Source organism: Tenrec ecaudatus, chromosome 3 (assembly GCF_050624435.1).
Source record: "Tenrec ecaudatus isolate mTenEca1 chromosome 3, mTenEca1.hap1, whole genome shotgun sequence".
Taxonomy (NCBI): domain Eukaryota; kingdom Metazoa; phylum Chordata; class Mammalia; order Afrosoricida; family Tenrecidae; genus Tenrec; species Tenrec ecaudatus.
The window spans coordinates 206,281,789-206,300,821 of NC_134532.1; the positions used below are offsets into that span (position 1 = coordinate 206,281,789).

At 42.2% G+C, this 19,033-nt stretch overlaps 1 protein-coding gene across 10 annotated transcripts in view; it reads left to right on the top strand.

The window, feature by feature from the left end:
• LCORL (ligand dependent nuclear receptor corepressor like) overlaps positions 1-19,033 on the top strand; it is a 201,201-nt gene that overhangs the window by 84,504 nt on the left and 97,664 nt on the right. Inside the window, exon 5 of one of the 10 annotated variants that reach the window (XM_075544494.1) lies at positions 1,896-1,994. The exons of the other annotated variants lie outside the window; for them this stretch is intronic. Within the exon in view, the coding sequence (XP_075400609.1) occupies positions 1,896-1,912 (17 nt within the window). The 3' untranslated portion in view covers positions 1,913-1,994. Of the gene's footprint in view, positions 1-1,895; positions 1,995-19,033 lie in introns of those variants that run through there. 10 annotated transcript variants of the gene reach the window in all.

Sequence of the window (19,033 nt, forward strand, 5' to 3'; positions counted from 1 at the left end):
CTGTCCTTGGGAAAACAAGATTAGAAAAATGAATGGTTCCTATAGCAGGGTTCTTTATCTTAAGCTTCTAATATAGACCATTTTAGGGGAAAAATGGGTTTTTAGCATTTACTGGTAACTAGCCAAAGAGCCCTGGTGGGTCATTGGATTAAAACATCATGCTGCTAACGGCAGGGCTTGCTGTTTAAACCCAGCAAGCATTCTGTGGGAGAAAGACGAAGCTGCCTGCCTCTGTAAAGATTTACAGCCCTGAGAGCCCTGTAGAGCATTTTTACTCTACAGGGCGACAGGGGTGCTATGAGTCAGCACCCACTTGACGGCAGTGAGTCTGTCAACCAGCAAGGAGCCCGCCCGGGGAGCACAATGTTTCAGCGCGCTGCTGCGAGTGAAAGGTGGTGGCTTGAACCCCAGTTTCTTCATGAGAGAAAAGGCATGGCACTCTGTGCCTGCAGACATTACCTCTAAAGGCACCCTAGGGGAGCAGGTCTGCTCTGTCTTACAGGACCGCCTCCCCACTTGATGACACACAGGAACAGCGAGAGGAAAGGGTAGTGACTAGGAGGCTCCTCTTCTGGGGTGGTGGTGGGATGGGGGCGGAGTGAAGACCACTAATTACATATTTTACAGAGGCCCCTTTAGTAAATCTTAAACAAGACAAAGACAAGCAGACAAAGGCAGAAACGAGTTACCCAGACAAGACCATCAACACGAAACCATAATGGTAGCCAAAGGATTTGCAGTCATGTGGCTAAGTTATAAAGCATGGAAAACAAAGGAAATTAGTCACAAAATCATGACTGGCAGCAGTTCAGAGCCTCAGACCGACTACCAAAGTGAAAAAGGGACAGTATTGCAGTTTTCAGGTTATTAGCATTTATAGGATTGGTTCTGGAACCCACCCAACTCCCCATTCGGGGCCTGGCTCATCACCATATGCCCTTTGGTACCCCAGATTGCATCAAGGACACCCCCCAGGCAGGGCTTTTATATTATAGGTCCTTGGATGCCAGGGTTCAGTGGCAGCTGGATCTGCGTGGTAACTCAAAGTAGATTCAGGGCTCTCACTGAACCGTAACCTTGTGCCAGCTAAGTGGTCAGAATTTAAGCTCTAATACACAGCGGAATTCCCAGCATAGGCTGGAGGACCGAGCTTGGGAAAGGAGAAGGGACCTGGGAAGACAGAGGCCCCACAGCCTCTTTGAGTTTTGCAGCTCAAGGCGTGAATGTGTTCTCCATGCAGTTCTTTGAGATATGCTGAGCCTGTTCTCCCAGTTTGGCTTTCTAACCCCAGGGCTGCACACTCTGTATTATGTATTTCTAAACCACTATGATAGTTTATCTGTATTTCTACGCCAGCAAACACTCCATAGGAGAAAGGTGCGGCTTTCTGTTCCTGTGAAGAGTTACTGTCTCAGAAACTCACAGAAACTACCTGTCCTATAGGGTTGCTAGGACTTAGATCAACTGGATGGCAATGAGGTAGTTTTTTGACTTGGATAATATGGACAAGTTGTGTGCATATAATAGCTGAATGGGGTTTTTTTTGGAGGGTCAGGAGAAAGGAAGGTTCTAGCCTTTTCCATGTTTATAGTGCAGGCAGCCAAAAAACAGCAGTACAGGAAATGAACTTAAATGAATGATGGCTTAAAAGAACAGGTGCAGTAGGACCCCGGATCTTGACACTAATCCGAGATACCATGCAGTTAACTTCCGAAACAATTTTTCCCATAAGAGATAACTGAAAACGGATTAATCCGCTCTTCGACCACCAAGTTTTTGCCTTAACCTTTCCCCTTTTATATAAAACATTACACAGAAATTTCAAAGTAAATAAGTTCAGAGTTAAATAACATAATTTAATAAACACAACATTTAACAAGTTTTTTTAACTACAGTATCGCCCATACCTTGAGACTGACGAGGATCTGGACCTGCGGACACGGAGGTGGAGAGGAGGTGTGGAGAGACAGTCATTGTTTGGAAGGGGAATTCCCTTCTATAAAATCAACTGGCAGCTGCTTTTCAGGAATTTCCCCCTTCTTTACCTTTTATTCACTAGGACCTACCTGGCTTTGTCATAAAAAAATTTTTTTAATTGCCTAATGTGGTCTGCTGTTGGCGTTTCCTTAACTGCTTTCTAAATGGGTTTACTGAATTATCATCAACAATATCAATAACATAGTTAACCAGCTCCTTATCATGATTATTCTTTTTTTTTAACTCATTTTATTAGGGGCTCATACAGCTCTTTTTACAATCTGTACATACATCATTTGTGTCCAGCACATTTTTACATATGCTGCCTTCATCATTCTCAACACACCCACTCTCCACCTGAGCCCCTGGCATCAGCTCCTCATTTTCTGCTCCCTCCCCACTCTCTCTACCCCCTCCCCCCAAACCCTTGATAATTTATAAATAATTATTATTTTATCATATCTTACTCCATCTGATGTCTTCCTTACCCAGTTCTCCTCTGTCCGTCCTCCAGGGAGGAGGTTACATGTAGACCTTGTCATCTGTTTCCCTTTCTCCCTCACCCTCCCTCCACCTTCCCGATATCGCCACTCTCACCACTGTTCCTGAGGGTTTCATCTGTCCTGGATTCCCCGTATTTCCAGTTCCTATCCGTGCCAGTGTACATCTCCCGGTCCAGCCAGTTATATAAGGTAGAATTGGGATCATGATAGTGGGGGGGAGGAAGCATTCAAGAACTAGAGGAAAATTGTATGCTTCATCGTTGCTACACTACACCCTGACTGGTTTGTCACCTCCCCACAACCCTTCTGCAAGGGGATGTCCAATTTCCCCCAGATGGCCCTAGGTGTCCACTCTGCTCTCCCCCTCATTCACAATGCTATGATTTATTTTTTGTCTTTGATGCCTGATACCTTATCCCTTCGCTGCCTTGTGATCTCACAGGCTGGTGTGCTTCTTCCATGTGGGCTTTGTTGTTTCGCAGTTAGATGGCCCCTTGTTTATCTTCCAGCCTATGGGACCCCAGATTCTATATATTTTGACAGCTGGGCACCATCAGCTTTTTTCACCACACTTGCCCATGCACCTGCTTTGTCTTCAGCATTCGCGAAAACTCTTAGGACCCATGATTTTTATCTAAAAACTGTAGAAAAGCCACCAAAACTAAGAGAATTATAGCAAAATGCTTGGAACACAGCCGCAAAAGATTTAAACAACTAACCAAAACACGAAATGCTTTTGTTTACAAAAATCATATGCATCGGGTCTGATTCTGATGTTATGTTTGAGCTGCGTTGCAGTTTCTCAACATTTCTTGTCAGAATCCGAGGCGGTTGAATACTGGGATTCCACTGTATATCAAAAGCTTAAAATTCTAGAGTTGCCAAGTGGAGTGGTTTTTGTTTTAAAATAATGGTGCTCTCTACCTGCTGCATATGATGGCTACATCAATCCCTAAGAAAGGAGATTAGAGTGCTCACATGTGACAGTACGAAATTACACCAAATGCCCATTGTTCCCCACCAGTAACCCCAAACAGGGATGTCTCCCAAGACAATCTTACCCAACCTAGTGGTTCAAACCCTCATGTGGGTAGAGAGCACCATTATTTTTTTTTAAGTCACTCCACTTGGCAGCTCTAGAATTTTAAGCTTTTTATATGGTATATCTTTCCACCTGTTTCTTAAGTTATCTCCTTCATGTCAGGGCAGGAGCTGGGGTGCTTCAAATAGTTCCTATAACTAGTCTCTGATATTCTATTCAGTTTTACTGTACCCCACAGAATCCCCGAGGATGTGATGTGTCTGCCTGACATTGGAAGTTTTTCCTTATTCCCACTAACTCCTGCTCCCACTCCCCCTTTTTCAAACTGCCCAGTTTTTCTCCTGTGGACAATAACCCCATAGTATTTTTTTTTAAATTCTGATATGGGAAAACTGTTTACTACTTGACATATTAATTGATGCTCACTAAATGTTGAGTGAATTCTCCATTTACCCAGAAATTGAGAGAAACATGAAAAACCCTATTCTTCATATTACTTTTCTTTGGGGATTTTTTTCACCGTAGTTAACCTATTCTCTCAAATACCTTGATGATAAACACAACACTATTGACTGTCCTTTACAGCTGATCCCTTCCTTGTTTTCCTCTCTGTTCCCTCCAGGCAAAAATGAAAGTTTTCTTCTTAGATTACCTGTAACAAATTACATACACAAGATGGCACTTGAATTCCACATGCTCTGCTGAAGAGAGAGCATGACGAAAAATAAAAATCTGTGCTGTCAGGGCATCTATGTATTGTTCTACTCTGTCAGCAGCATCTGACCAATTGAGACTGATAGGGGAAATCTGCAAAGTTACTGCTGTTTTAATAGTGCTTAGCTTAGTTGTTGAACACCTCCAATTCTGTAAATAAATCTGCAAATATAACATGGTTTAAAAGATATGTTTCATAATATATAATAACAATGAGATTCTGGGTTAAATGCTGTATGCTCTGCTTATGACTCTGTATGGAATTTTCAAGGGTAATTTTCTTCCTCTCATTTGCCAATTTTAAGGACCATTATCCCTTTCAGAGTGTAGATTGACCTCTGTCGTTACATTAGACTTTGGAGACAGGGAAAGCCATGGTAAGTTGCATATTCTTAGTGTCTTATGTAATAAACTGCTATCTATAGTTAAGACTATGTATCAACTTAGTTAGGCAGTGGTTCTTAGTATGATATGAGTCCTCCCGTTTGTGATCTAATGTGGTTGTCCTCCGTATTCTGTGCTATAGATCCTAACTTGGATGTGTCAGTGGGCAGGAATGGTGTGGGACAGATCTTAAGTTGCACTCCTGCAAAAGTCTTACCCTTCAGTCCCACCCTCCACTAGTCAGAACCTTACTTAAATCCCATCTTTACTCAGTACCTGCTGTGAGAGGCATTTCCTTGAAGATAGAGCCTGCATATGATGCATACTGAATGCTCTGGCAAACACTCATTTTTCTTTCTCTGAATCCTGTGTCCACGTCAGCATCATTTAACCTGTGGCTCTTAGGACATAAACCAGCAGCCTGCTACCTGACCCCTGTGAGCTTTAGAATTTTCCAGATCCCCCAGTTCATGAGCCAACAGCCTTCCCTCTGACCTACCATTTGGACTTATCTTCCCCTACAACTACGTAAGTCAAGAGAAATCTCCAGCCTGTCACCTGGCCCATGGTTCTGCGACTTGCCAGACTCCACAATTGAGTGAGCGGTTTCCTTGAATTAAATCTCTCTCTAGATATATTTTGAGTTGGAACTGACTCAACACTAACAACAAAAACCATTGATACATATTTATATAGTTTACTGATTTTGCTTCTCTAGAGAACCTAGCCTGGGCTGTTTGGTTCTAGAGAAACGCACTATACGGATGCAGCTTCGGCATTGGTGCTCAGGTCTGGTTAGTTTTAATGAAGATGCTGCTGGCTCTGTCCCCAGTAGTAATGTGTGCAGTAAAAAGGGCACTGCTGATCCATAGCATGAGGTGGCAATAAAAACGTTAAAAAGTACCACCGCAGAATGCCACGTGTTTGTGAGAAACAGGGGCACTCTTGCTGACTGCACTCGGGATACTTTTCTACAATTGTATCAGAGTGAGAAGTACACCGGAGCTGGTGGGTCTTACTTTTGTTAGACAAGCAGGTAAAGAAGTTGATGGGACTTTGAAAGAAAGCCTTGTAGCTTAGAGTAACAGATACGCTGTTGGAAACCATACTCAGATTCTTATTATGAAAGTGGCCGAATTACAATGTCAGTTGAATTTCCAACCTCCAGGGGTGTCTGAAGTTAACATGAGGGCATGGACTGGGAAGAAATGGCATCTTTGTCACTTGGAATGGGGACATACAAGAACATAATCAGGAAGCTAGGGACATAGGCCCATAAATTCCATCAAATTGCTCTCACCCACAGCACCACCCCTCCCATCTGAAGAGATTACTCCATCTCTGTGTGCTAATCCCCTCTCTCCCCCCAGCTCCCATGTGATGAAATTTATCTAACTGTATCTGAAGAGTCTTTGCTTTTGATGTTGGCTGCCCGGGCAGGTGAGGCATTGTGTGGGACCTCACCTGTAGCCAGTTCCTTACAGTCATTGGTGAGTGTTCCTAGGATCCATTCCCACCACCTACTTTTGCTACCACACTTGGGCTTATATTCCAATCAGTCCCCAAAGGTCACGAACAAAATGTGACCCAAGAGAAGAAGAGGAGCACTGTGCTCCAGAAGAACTACTTGGCTTTTCTAATACAGACACATGGAAACCTGGGAAATGTCTGTGGTGATGGCTACTTAGGGTGCAGGCTAATAGTGTAGGAAACATACAGTTGGATCAGTCTGTTTGTATTGATAAGGGTCCATTAAACAAAGATCTTTCAGTGTTTCAGCTGGAAAGGATAGAAAAGAAAATATTTGGTCGATTCAGTGGACTATGGTTAAAGCAAGTGGAAGTGCCAGACTGCTTTAGTAGACTGCATCCCAAGGCTTAGGGAAATTGACGTGTTAGAATGGATTTAGCAGATTGAGCCCAAAGGCTCACACGTGGAATGCCTAGAGGACACGCTTTGTGCCATAACAGTGGGAACAAGTTTGTGAAGGGAACTGTGGTTGCTATTTTATGTACCCACATACTTGAGTATAAGCTGACCCGAATATCAGCTGAGGCACCAATTTTACCACAAAAACGGCATTAAAAATGTGCTGAATATAAGCAAATGTGATGAAGAAAGCTGATGGTGCCCGACTACCAAAAGATATTATAGCATCTGGGGTCTTAAAGGCTTGGAGATAAACAAGTGGCCATCTAGCTTAGAAGCAACAAAGCCCACATGGAGGAAGCACTCCAGCCTTTGTGATCATGATGTGTCAATGGGATCAGGTATCAGGCATCAAAAAATAAATCATATCATTGTGATTGAGGGGGAGTGCAGAATAGGAACCCAAGACCCATTTGTAGGCAACTGGACATCCCCTTACAGAAGGGTTGTGCAGAGGAGACGAGCCAGTCCGGATACAGTGTAACAACGATGAGACATACAACTTTCCTCTAGTTCTTAAATGCTTCCTCCCACCCCCCTCCGCTCCACTATCATGATCCCAATTCTACCTTACAAATCCAGCTAGCCCAGAGGATGTACACTGGTACAGATAGGAACTGGAAACAGGGAATCCAGGACAGATGAACTCTTCAGGACCAGTGGTGAGAGTGGCGATTCCAGGAGGGTGGATGGAAGGTGGGGTAGAAATGGGTAATCGATCACAAGGATCGACATATAACTCCCTCCCTGTGGATGGACAACAGAAAAGTGGGTGAAGGGAGATGTCGGACAGTGTAAGACATGACAAAATAATAATTTATAAATTATCAAGAGTTCTGGAGGGACGGGGACTGAATTAACTCCTCCCTATAGGGGGCTGGTGGGACACTGGTGGCGCCACTTAATCAACAAGTGCAAGGTGGGCATGGTTACCACGGTGGGCATGGTTACCACGGTGGACATCAGCGCCAGAGCAGTACTCGGAACAGTCTGATTGCTTGGCCTCAAAAAGACAGTTACCCTGTATACTCGAGTATAAGCCGGCCCGAATGCCCGCCGAGACACCTAATTTTACCACAAAAACTACATTAAAATGTGCTGGAAAACTCAGCTTATATTTGAGTATGTGCAGTAGGTAGAAGCTTAGTGGAAATACTTTGCTAGGTTGAAGGGCTGTTCTCCAGGAGGCTGTATACGCTCTGACCAGCACTCCGTGTAGCGTAGCAGGATTCAGAGGTTGAGGAATTGGGTTGGAAGGGAGAGTGGCACCACTCCTGGTTAACTCAAGTGACTGACTTGCAAAATTTTGCTTCAGATCCCCATACGAAGGCACCCTGGTGATGTGGTGGTTGCATGTTGGGCTATAATCCGCAAGATCAGCAGTTGGAAACCACGAGCCTCTTCTCGGGAGAAAGACAGCTTTCCGCCCCACAAAAGAGTAACAATCACGGTAAACCCCCAGGAGCAAGCAGCCTCTGCCCTGTCCTGAAGGGTCTCTTATGGGTCAGCATCAATTCTATTGCAGTGAATTGAGTTGTTGACCCAATCATTTATGGAAAAAGGATAAAGAGACATAGGTAATTAATTTCACCACTGCTGCTGTGATTGATCTTGATTACCAAGAGGAAATCAGATCGATAGTACCTGATGGAGGTAAAGAAGAATAGGTCTGGAATGCCACATATCTTTTAGGTTTCTTAGTGCTACCGTTCCCCATAATTAAAATCAATGACAAACTACAGCAACCCCATTCAGATGCAACTCCAAGTGGCTCAGACACTTGAAGAATAAAGTTTGGGTCATCTCAACAAGCAACGGAGGTGCTTGCTGAGGATGGAAGGGCTCTGGAATGGGCAGTAAACAAAGGCAGTTCCGTTCCAAGTACTGATAATTACCTCATGGCCAGTTATATAAACAAGGACTGTCGTCTTCTGTGTGTGTGTGTTTCAGATAATCTTGTTTTCTCTCGACCTATCACTTATACAATACAAAAGGAAGTAAACAAGACACTTGTTTTTTCAATTGTATGTCTGGCCAGCTGTATCATGTTAGGCACAAGTATGACCTTATCATTGTATTTAGTTAGAGATTGTGTATGATTTAAGAAGTGAGTACAGGTGCTAAGTTAACAAAGGGTAAACTGTGATGGCTACTGTTAGGTGTCACCGTGGTGAGGCCAGGATTCTCAGTATCGTGTAGTTTTCTCCTGTGATCTAGTGCTGCATTTGGATATCTAATGCATTAGTTCCCATGTTTTGGGTTATAATGTCTAACCTGTATGTGCTAATGAGGCAGGGTTAGTGTGGGATGTAGCTTTAATTCACACCCTTCTTAAAGCTGCACCATCACTCAAGCCACACCTTCACTCAAGTATCTGTTGTAAGGGCAGTTTTTCACCAATGTGTGGGTGGTCTGTTAAAACTCTCTCTTGCTCTGGATTCTGCATTGCTTCCCCTTCCATTCCTGGGACATGAGCCAGGACCTCCCTCTACTTGTTGAAGTGTGCCAACAAGTAGCCATGTGAGTCAGAAGAAGCTTCCAGTCTGACATCTGACTTACGGATGTGGGACTTGTCATGTCCACAACTGTGTGAGCTATTTCCTTGAATGCAGTCAATCAATATATCTCTCTGTCTTACTATATATGTTTGCACACACACACACACACACACACACACACTTCAATGTTTTTTTTTCTATCTGGACAACCCTGCCTAAGACATAAACACTTCTTTTTTGTGTTTTGGGTAGATGAATTTTAGTCCGACATAAAACAAAAAAACACTTTCCATGATATATATTTCTTCCCAGTTTATTTATACAATTAAATTATACATTTTAGTAGGTAAAAGGTGATAGGAAATAATGTTTTTAAATGCATTATTATGTGTATGACATACTCTCAGGCTGTATTTAGGATATCATTCTTCAAGCTGCCTAATAAGTTTTAAGACCCAATACAGCAAGAATACTGTATGATCAAGCAAATACAAGTGTATCTTGCTCATCAGTTACTGTTCAAAAACTATAGAGGTAGTTTTCTGATCTGTGTTCACCTTTTCAGTTGCTATATATCCAAATGTAATAAAATTTTGCTTATAAGCTAGTCTATTTCCTTTTATGCCTTTTAAAAAAATATCCTTTGTGAAGTTTGGCAATGTTTAAAAGTACGGATAATGTCCCTTTATTGTTAAATATTTTGTCAAAGCACAAGATATTTATAGTCATGGAACAAAACCCAAACTCACTGCCATCAAATCCATTTCCAACCCTAGTGACACTGTAGGTCAAGATAGAACTGCCCCGGGATTTCCAAGACCATGGGAGTAGAAAGTCTCATCTTCCAAAGAGCACCTGGTGTTTTCACACTAGTAACCTGGAGGTCAGCAGCCCAATGTGCAACCCACTACACCACCAGAGCTCCCTAGTCATGGAACAGTACTCCAAAATACTGTGTGCATGTACTTAGGGGTTAAGCTAACCCACTGAAGTACAAAATTTCAATTAAACGGATAAATATTCTTTGTAATACGCCAATAACGGAACCAGGACTCTTTGGAGAAGTGATGCTTTCCAGGAATATGGCTGCTGAAATACAAGGTGGCCTGGCCTTGGAGTGTCTGATGATGCCAGAACTTAGCACTAAAACTTCACTACTGCCTAGTCAGATCTGCTTCACAGTGGTCCCATGGAGGCTTTCTGGGGCTGTACATCTTTATTGGAGCAGACAGCCTCATCTTGCGCCCATGGAGCTGCTAGTGGGTTTGAAGTCAACAAAGCCTTGAAGCGTGTCCATAGGAGCCAACCTGGGTGAGCTTCGGTTTCTAAAGTGGGATCAATTTGAGCAGTAAGATCAGTGGTAGATTTTGGTTGGAACTGATAGAATGAAGTTGATGTCTGTGTTTTTATACAGAAATAAATAAGGAAACCGCTCTTACAGAAAAATCCTATTTTAACATGTAAAAAGAAGGAATGACATAAATATAGCACAGTAATTATTCATCCACCAACATGAGGCTAAAATCAGTTCCTAATCATTTGAGGAGGAAAACAGTTATTTGCAAAGCATGAGCACATTGCCCCAATGGTAACTTTACAATAGAGAACCCAGCAGGCCCCCAACTAACCAGTCAAGTGGTCAAGGTAGACATCACTAATAAGCAATGGCAACTCGCTCATCCCCTAAACTGAGACAATCGTGACAAAACTCCATTACGTCTGCCTTACCCATAAGAAGCCTACTGCAGGTGATACCAGGAGGGTGGAGGGAAGGTGGGATAGAAAGGAGGAACCGATCACAGGGATCTACATATAGCCTCCTCCCTGAGGAATGGACAACAGAAAACTGGGTGAAGGGGGACGTGGGACAGTCTAAGACAGGACAAAATAATCATGTATAAATTATCAAGGGTCGGGGGAGGGGGAAAATGAGCTGATACCAAGGGCTCAAGTCGAAAGCAGATGTTTTGAGAATGATGATGGCAACAAATGTGCTTGACACAAAGGATGGATGTATGGATTGTGATCAGAGATGTATGAGCCCCCAATTATATTATGATTTTTTTTTAAAAGCCCACTGCCATTGAGCTGAGCTCAACAATGCTGATGTGGGACAAAGTATTACTGCTCCTTAGGATTGTCGACACTGCTTAATCTTTACGGGAGCAGACAACCTCATCCTTCCTCCTACAGAGCAGCTGGTGAATTTGAGCCACCAAACTTGCCGTTTCACAGCCCCGTGCTTAGCCCACAGTGCCCGAAGTTACATAAATTGAGGGACATTGTACCAGAGAGTAGACCCACACTTATTAACAATATCAACATCATGAATGGTAAAAACGGAAGAGCTTTCATTGATTTGAACCGAAGAAAGAAACCTGACACCTGGATGCCGTGTTGAGTCCTCGGTTGGATTCAGAAACAGAAAAAGAATATTATAGTAGAAAAACCGGTAAAGTCCAAAGAAAGTTTGCTGTTAATAGTGTCGGCCTGAGTTTCCTAGAGCTGCCATCCAAAGGCACCACAAAGTAGATGGCTTTAAAGCATAGAATTTTGTCTTCTCATAATCCTAGGGGCTACAAGTCCAAATCAAGGTGCTCTCCAAGACAACTCCTTCTGAGACCTCCTTTAAGAATGTGTGGTGGACACAATTCAAACTACAGCAGTATTATACCAATATTACTGTCTTTTCATAGGTGTACTGTGGTTTTATTGGATGTTAACATTTAGTGGAAATTGGGTGAAGGCTCTGTAGGAAGTCGATATTAATTCTGTATAATCTTTAGATTGTATCCCTAGTCAGAATTGAGTTGTGGCAGTGAGTTTGTTGTTCTTTGGGGGTTTAAAGAAAATCATTTCTTCCTCAGTGTTTCTCCCATTATCCTGAGCACGTATCATAGTTACCTTAGCCTTGCTAATTGATTTTCAGTGACTACTTGTAAAATGAGAGTTGAATTTTAATTAGAAGTTAATACTATGTATCTATATCTATCACATTAATTTTTAGGTAAACAGTTTGTAACTTTTTTGTTTTGTTTTTTAACCTGCTTGTGAGTAGTACTTTATTTACATTTTTTAGGGGTCTCGCGCCACTTGAAAGTAAAAGTGAATAAATAAAAACAAAGCAGGAGGGCCTTTTATGGCTCATATTCAATAGACAAGAAAGAGCAATGATAGTCTTTCTGGTTGACCATGAACCTCTACTACTCAGCTCTCCATTCTACCTGTCATTTTTGACATTGATTTGTCATGACATTTTAATCCTGGCGTGGCTAGAGTGATCTGTATCAGACTGAACTGATGTGGAGTCAGCTTTGTATTGACTTGGCTTTCACTCTGGAGAGCCTGGGTGAAGTAGTGGGTTACATGTGCGGTTTGAAACCACCAACCAATCCTTAGGATAAAGACGAGGCTTTTTACTCAGGGGAAGTTCTGCCCTTTCCTGCAGGAGCATGGCAGTGAGTCTTAGTGACCTTGATTCTGTTGTTGAGATGGAGTCGATTAATGGGCTGTGATCAGAAGCTGGAAACAACCCACTGCTCCAGCTAGAAACATTAGGCTTTCTATTCCCTTTGAATTGCATTCTCAGAAACCCAGGGGCCGTTCTACTCTGTCCTACAAGGTCATGGTGAGTTAGCAAAGACTCAGTAGCAGGGAGTTTGGTTTGGGAGTTATCATTTCTTATGTGGTGTATTGTGAAGTCTGGCTTTTGTGCCTCTGATTCTAATCCCAATTTGGAGGGAGTTCTCTGTTATGTTAATGGACTAGGATTGAGGTGGGATGTATTGAGTCTCCACCTAACCAAGCTGTCCTTGGCTGGTGGGGGTGGGATGAAGTGTGGTGGTGGTGGTAAAAGTCTGCTGGAAAAAACAAACAAAACACTATCTCAGAAGCAGGGAGAGAGAATCCTGGGACCATCAAGGAAGAAAAGTCGTCAGTGGGACATGTTTGAAATCCCTGATTAAAGTGGCAGAAGTCAAGACCAGAGACCCCAGAGGCTGCTGCATGAAGACCATGTCTTAGACAAAGCAAAATATTCATGCCAAGACCATAGGGCTAAGGGAAGGAGACCATGAGACAGAGCAGAGGAGCAGGGTGGAGACTGAGACTGTCAGGCAGACCAGCAGGCTGGCTTCCTGGTCCATGGAGGAGACAGAGGTCAAAGGAGCTTGTGTTTGAGAGACTGAGGTCTAGAGAGATGTGTGCCTGCCGCCCGAGGAGAGTTATTGCTGTGGATCATTGATTAGTATATCTTGAATGTTTTCTGATGACTTGTGGTAACCTGCTAACTTGCCTAATAACTTTTCTTAATCGTGATATTATCTCTGAGTCTTATGTGGCCATTGCAGTGGATCATTGAACCCAGCTGAGGAGAAGAGTGCCAGGGGAGGAATGGTTGGTTGGTGTCAGAGTAGGGTCAAGAAGGATGGAGAGTGGAAGCATCTCTGGCTGGTGATTGGATTATCCTCCCGTATGTAGCCAGAGGAGGTCAGATGGGGCCTCTGTGCTGTTTATGTAGTTGTTAAAAAGTTAGATGTTCTTTGGTAAAAAGTCCTCATTTCAACAGGTTTACTCTGGTCTCCATGAATTCCCATGAATGCCCCAACTGCAGGAGCTCTAAAGGATTTTCTAGCGATGTAACATCTCCCACGCTGCCCAGAGCAGGTATATTCTACAAGTCGGATGTTCGTGCCACTATCAGCCACGAGACCCACCCCCCACGTCCTGGAGTGATTGCTAAGCTCTGTGGCAGTGTTGAAGGTGGCTGCAATAGGATAAGGCACTGTCTGTCAACAACTACTCTTGGTGGAGGTTGGTACCACTTACTACTAGGTGCTATTGCTTCTGAGGAGCAGGAAGACATCGTAGCGTGGGAAAGCATCCAGCATTTCAAGGAATTTCTAGAAAGACTTGAAGTGCAACACAAGCCATTGTGTAGATAGGTTTCCAAACTTACTTGGCCTACTGCCCCTTTTCAGGAACAAAATTACTCCGCATCCCCCTTTCCCTGCAGCTAAAAACTGTTGGACTATAGCCCGTAATCCAAGATAAAGTGTAGGTCTCTGTCTTTGCAGTGGCCCTGGATCATTCCAGCAAGGCCTCCAGCACTGTTGCTGGCATGCGCGCGCGTGCGTGCGTGTGCGCACGCACACACACACACACACACACACACACCCCATGGTAATAAAGTGCCTGATTACATTACACCCTCACCCCTGAGGAAAGTGGCTGATCTGTCCTGCTCACTAATAATGAATCATCTTCCATATGTAGACCACCTGAAAGGCCAGTGCCCTGTGGGGCAGTTCTGCTCTATCGGATGGCACCACTAGGTGGTGGAATCCACTCAGCATACAACATCATGCTGCACTCAGACCCGCATCCCCACCCCGCCTGCATTTATACTTGTGAGAACCATGTGCCCAGTGAAACCCATAAAGGCTCAGACGCGGTGGACAGCCTTTGACAGGGTATACCCTTCTTTTACTTGTTTTGGAGGAACATGTTTGAAATTATGTGGTAGTAGTTTATCCTTCTGATTCAAAATGCTGCTATAATTTCCATGATACTGTTTTATCAACATTTTGTATCTCTTTAAATTTACCTTTTATCTGAAGGGTTCCTTACTTTGGATTCATAGGCTCCTTCAAAGATTTTAAGATAGGATTTCATAGTTTCACAAACTTGAATGGGAAAAAACAAAATCACCCTGCCTTTTTTTTTTAAACCACTGATCTCTAGATTAAATTTAGCACTTCTTCCAAGTATCGGATGTAGGCAGCAAACAGCGGTAGAGTAGTATTAGTAATAACTATTGAGAAAGGAGTCCTGGTGGCGTTTGGGCTGCTACACCCGCAGTGTACATCCACCAGCTGCTTTTAGGGAGAGGGAAATGAGACTGTCAGCTCCTGTGAAGGTCTACCGCCTCCGAAACCCAAGAGGGCAGCTCTGCCCTGTCCTGTAGATTCTGTGTGAGAGTCGGAATCAACTCAGTGGCAGTGGGTTTGCTTGTCAAAATCATGGACTGTTTTACGTTATGTTACATAATTATTGCTTACATCCTTACCACTTCACACTTATAGTCGACATTAACTAATTACTAGATTATGTATTCTAATGCATCGATAAATAAGTACATCTATTATCATAATTTTTAATGTGACAACTATTTTAATACAGTTGTTTCCTTTGTAACTCTGCTTAATTGAAATATGCTTCTTTCCCCATGCTAAAGGAGTCCTTGCACAAGAAGGGTTAAGAATCATGCCCACCTCGCTCCTGATTTGCTTCCTCATGATATGCTTCTTCATGCTGTTCCCTAGAATGCCATACGTTAAACCCCTTACCCATAGAACCTGCACACTGCAAGTGTGTGTGTGTGTGTGTGTGTGTGTGTGTGTGTGTGTATGTATACACACACATGCTTGCCTTGCACGTGGTGTTAAACTTGGAGAGCTATAACTAGATGGGACTACCTTGTTTTTCTGGGTCTTGTAAGTTTTCCTCATTTGACAGATTTACCACTTTTCTGTCTGTTGTTTTAGTGAAAAATAATTGCATACTTTTCTTTGCCAGGTTTCCACCTTACACAAGTTTTGTAAGTTTTAATGTATGCATAGGAGAGGACTTCAGAATGTTTGTGGGGAAATGGAAATAAAAGATAATGAAATTTTCCCACAAACATTTATATTTTATTTACTTAATTTTAGCAGTGTTATTAACATATAACTCGTATATTTTATAATTCAATGGTTTAACATTAAAAAGAGTTGTGCAATCAGCACATCGGTTTTAGAACATTTTCTTTCTTCTTGCACCCATTATTATTAGCTCCTAATTTTTCCCCAAGCCTCTCCTGTCATAACTTTAATATTCTATTAATCAAGTTGCTCTCCCTCTCGATTTACATATCCTAAATTTCATATAAAGAAAAACACCAGGGGTGGGGGGATACAACAGTAACAAAATAAGACACCTAAAAACCTCAATTGAAAAGAAAGCAGACAAAAAAGAGGACTTGATGCAAAGGGCTTAAGTGGAGAGCAAGTGCTTTGTAAATGATGAGGGCAAAGAATGTACAGATGTGCTTTATACAATTGATGTATGTATGGATTGTGATAAGAGTTGTCTGAGTCCCTAATAAAATGGTTTTTTTTTTTTTAAAGAAAGACAATAAAAACTAAAACAAATTTAAAATGAGTTAAAAGGGAGATCACATGGCACGGTGTTACATTTTGACATGCCTATCTCTGCATTCATCTACTTTCCAATGTGCTTCATCTGAGGACAAGATTATTTACATCCCTAGACATTGGCCAGTGAGGATTCTCCAAAGGTTTAATCTACTTGGGGACCTGTAAATGCATGTGAGGCTTTCACTGTCATCCATAGCCTTCAGCAAACTGCTGGATACTCCGAATCTCAGCTCTAATACAATTCTTAGCTCCTGTCTTGGATTTTATTATTTACAATCATTAGGTCACACAGGCTGGTGTGTGCTTCTCCATGCGGTTTTAACTGACAGCTCGTTTAGATGGCTGGTTGTTCGAAGATTTGCCTTGTAAACCCCAGATGCTTTTCCTTCTGATAGCTGGCACCCTCTGATTTCTTCAGCACACTTTGCTCTGTCTCCCATATCTTCAGTGATCTCTTCATAAGGGTGAGTAATAAGTTAGGGCCACGTCATAAGAACTAATTGTTCTTAAATTTGGGCTACAATTAAGTGCAAGCTCAAAATCCGTTCATATGCCTATGCTTTATATATATCCCTGGTCTACTTCAGAGATGATAATTATCATTTATTGGGGATAGAAATCATCCCTATGGAGCATATGCTAAGTCTAATGATAGGATCATTAATTTAGCCAATGGTACAGAATTTAAAATACTATTAAGAAAAGTATATATGTGTAAGACAGCCATTTAGACTACAGTACAAGAATTATTGTTGATTATTCTTGATTTGTACAGATTAAAAACATAGATGGGTGGCCATTATTTATACAAAGAACGAGGGTTGGAGATACAGGGCAGAACTTTGAAGAGTGCTCATTCACTAAAGCAGAACCATGCCTGCTAGACTAAGGCTACCACAAACTTTTTAAAACCCCGTATCTCTAAAACAAAAAACCCAATAACACAGATAACCCCGTTGCCTGTCTAAAGTGCAGTCTGGCTCAGAGGACCCCTGCAGGGTGAGTAAGACTGCCCCATTGGATTTCCATACAGACTGCCACATCTCTCTCCCAGAGAGACTAGTAGGTTCTTCGAGGTTTAACCACTGCACTCACTACCAGGGATGTGTGTGTGTGTGTGTGTGTGTGTGTGTGTGTGTGTGTGTGTGTGTGTGTGTGTTATGTGGATATATACATAATATATTCATCTTTGTATGTAAACCGTATATACAGTAAAACCTGTGAGAGCCAGAACTTGTGTAGGTTGGAAACCTGTCAGAGAGGAAAATACAAGTTTTTTCTGCTAGGAGCATATACTTCAGTCTAATAAATGTTCTTTGAGAGCTGGACCCTGTGAGACCCAAATGTAATAAGACTATCATTGTGCTGCAACACCAGTACAAGGAAGTGCAGATGCAAAAGCCAAAACCACGACCAAGGAGTTACAAGAGTCCACGAGTAAGGCTGAGTCCTCCACTTCTTCCGTGCCGTGCCTGTGTGTGAGGGAGGACTGCGTCCCTCCTGTGAACTCCCTCCGAAGTTCATCTGTTCTCTACAGTTTTGCCTTTTTTATATTCTGTTGTTGTTGTTTTTATTTGTTTTTGCCTGTAAAGTTCTTCAGTGAAAAACCACATCCATAAGTTTGGAAGAAGGTAAGAAATACTAAAAAAAAACTTACTTATTTTCATTAAAATCCAGCACTTGTCTTGGGAAATTTTGCTCTTCTCCTGTTTCATTTTTTGTTTCGATTGTAGTGGTTTGTACTCTTGATGCACACTATTAAAATTTTAAACAGTCCTGCAATTCCTTGAGATCCTTTCATTCAAATTTCTTGCATTGCCCAGCAAATAGGGGAGTATGCCCTCCCTTGAGCCACTCAGTGTGCATGAAGCAAAACATTCTTTGTCCCCCAAATACTTGTTTGATATGTGCTAACTTTATTATGTAAGCATGTGAATAGCCTTTGATGTTTTCTTTAACATTTTAGATAGTCATGTTTTCAAGATAAGATCAAAATTCCTTTATTTTTATAAGAACTTATTTCCTCTTTTGTTTCCCTTTTAAATAAAGTTTGTTCCCTCACAGCCCTGGCCAACAGAGTGAGAAATTTATCTCTGAGAGAAAAGTGTGACGTTGTCAAAATGATCACCAAAGAGAGCGAGACCATGAAACAAGGTGTGATTAAGTGCAGCCAAACACAAATTTGCTCAATTATTAAAGAAAATCATAAAATAGTTCAAATGCTTGAGCAGCACCAACATCACTGTTAAGAAAGGAAGGGATAGAAATGATGCAGAGATCAACAGATCTGTTTTTGAGTGTTTTCTTCAAGTTTCTGCCAAACAATATCCCCATTTCATGACCAATCCTGCAAGCAGAGGCAAAGGAAACAGTAAAAATTTTTAAAAGTCGGTGGATTCTCAGTACCTAATAGGTAGCTTCAGCTCACAAACAAACGAAAGCACGAAGGAATCGTATGCAGTGTGGCCAGTGAACACAAGGTTGAGAACAGTGCTGTTCAAAACTGGCTCACAAAAGTAAAAGAGGTCATAAGATGGATGATCCTGAGGCCAACGAGGCCCCTGAAAGGAAGGGAGAAAGATGCTCAGAAAGCTGGTTTTCAGAAGAGCAGCTCGGAATCCTCTTGACCAGATTTGCAGCGGATATTTGAAATATTTGAGAGAAACCACGAGTAAATTGGGCAGAGCATGAAATTATGATGCGTCAAGAGTAAATCTGCATCAGTGGGATAGAAGGGGAGTAGAAAAGCTTGCATGGTGGGAAGCAACTTATGGAGCATTTTTAAATGAA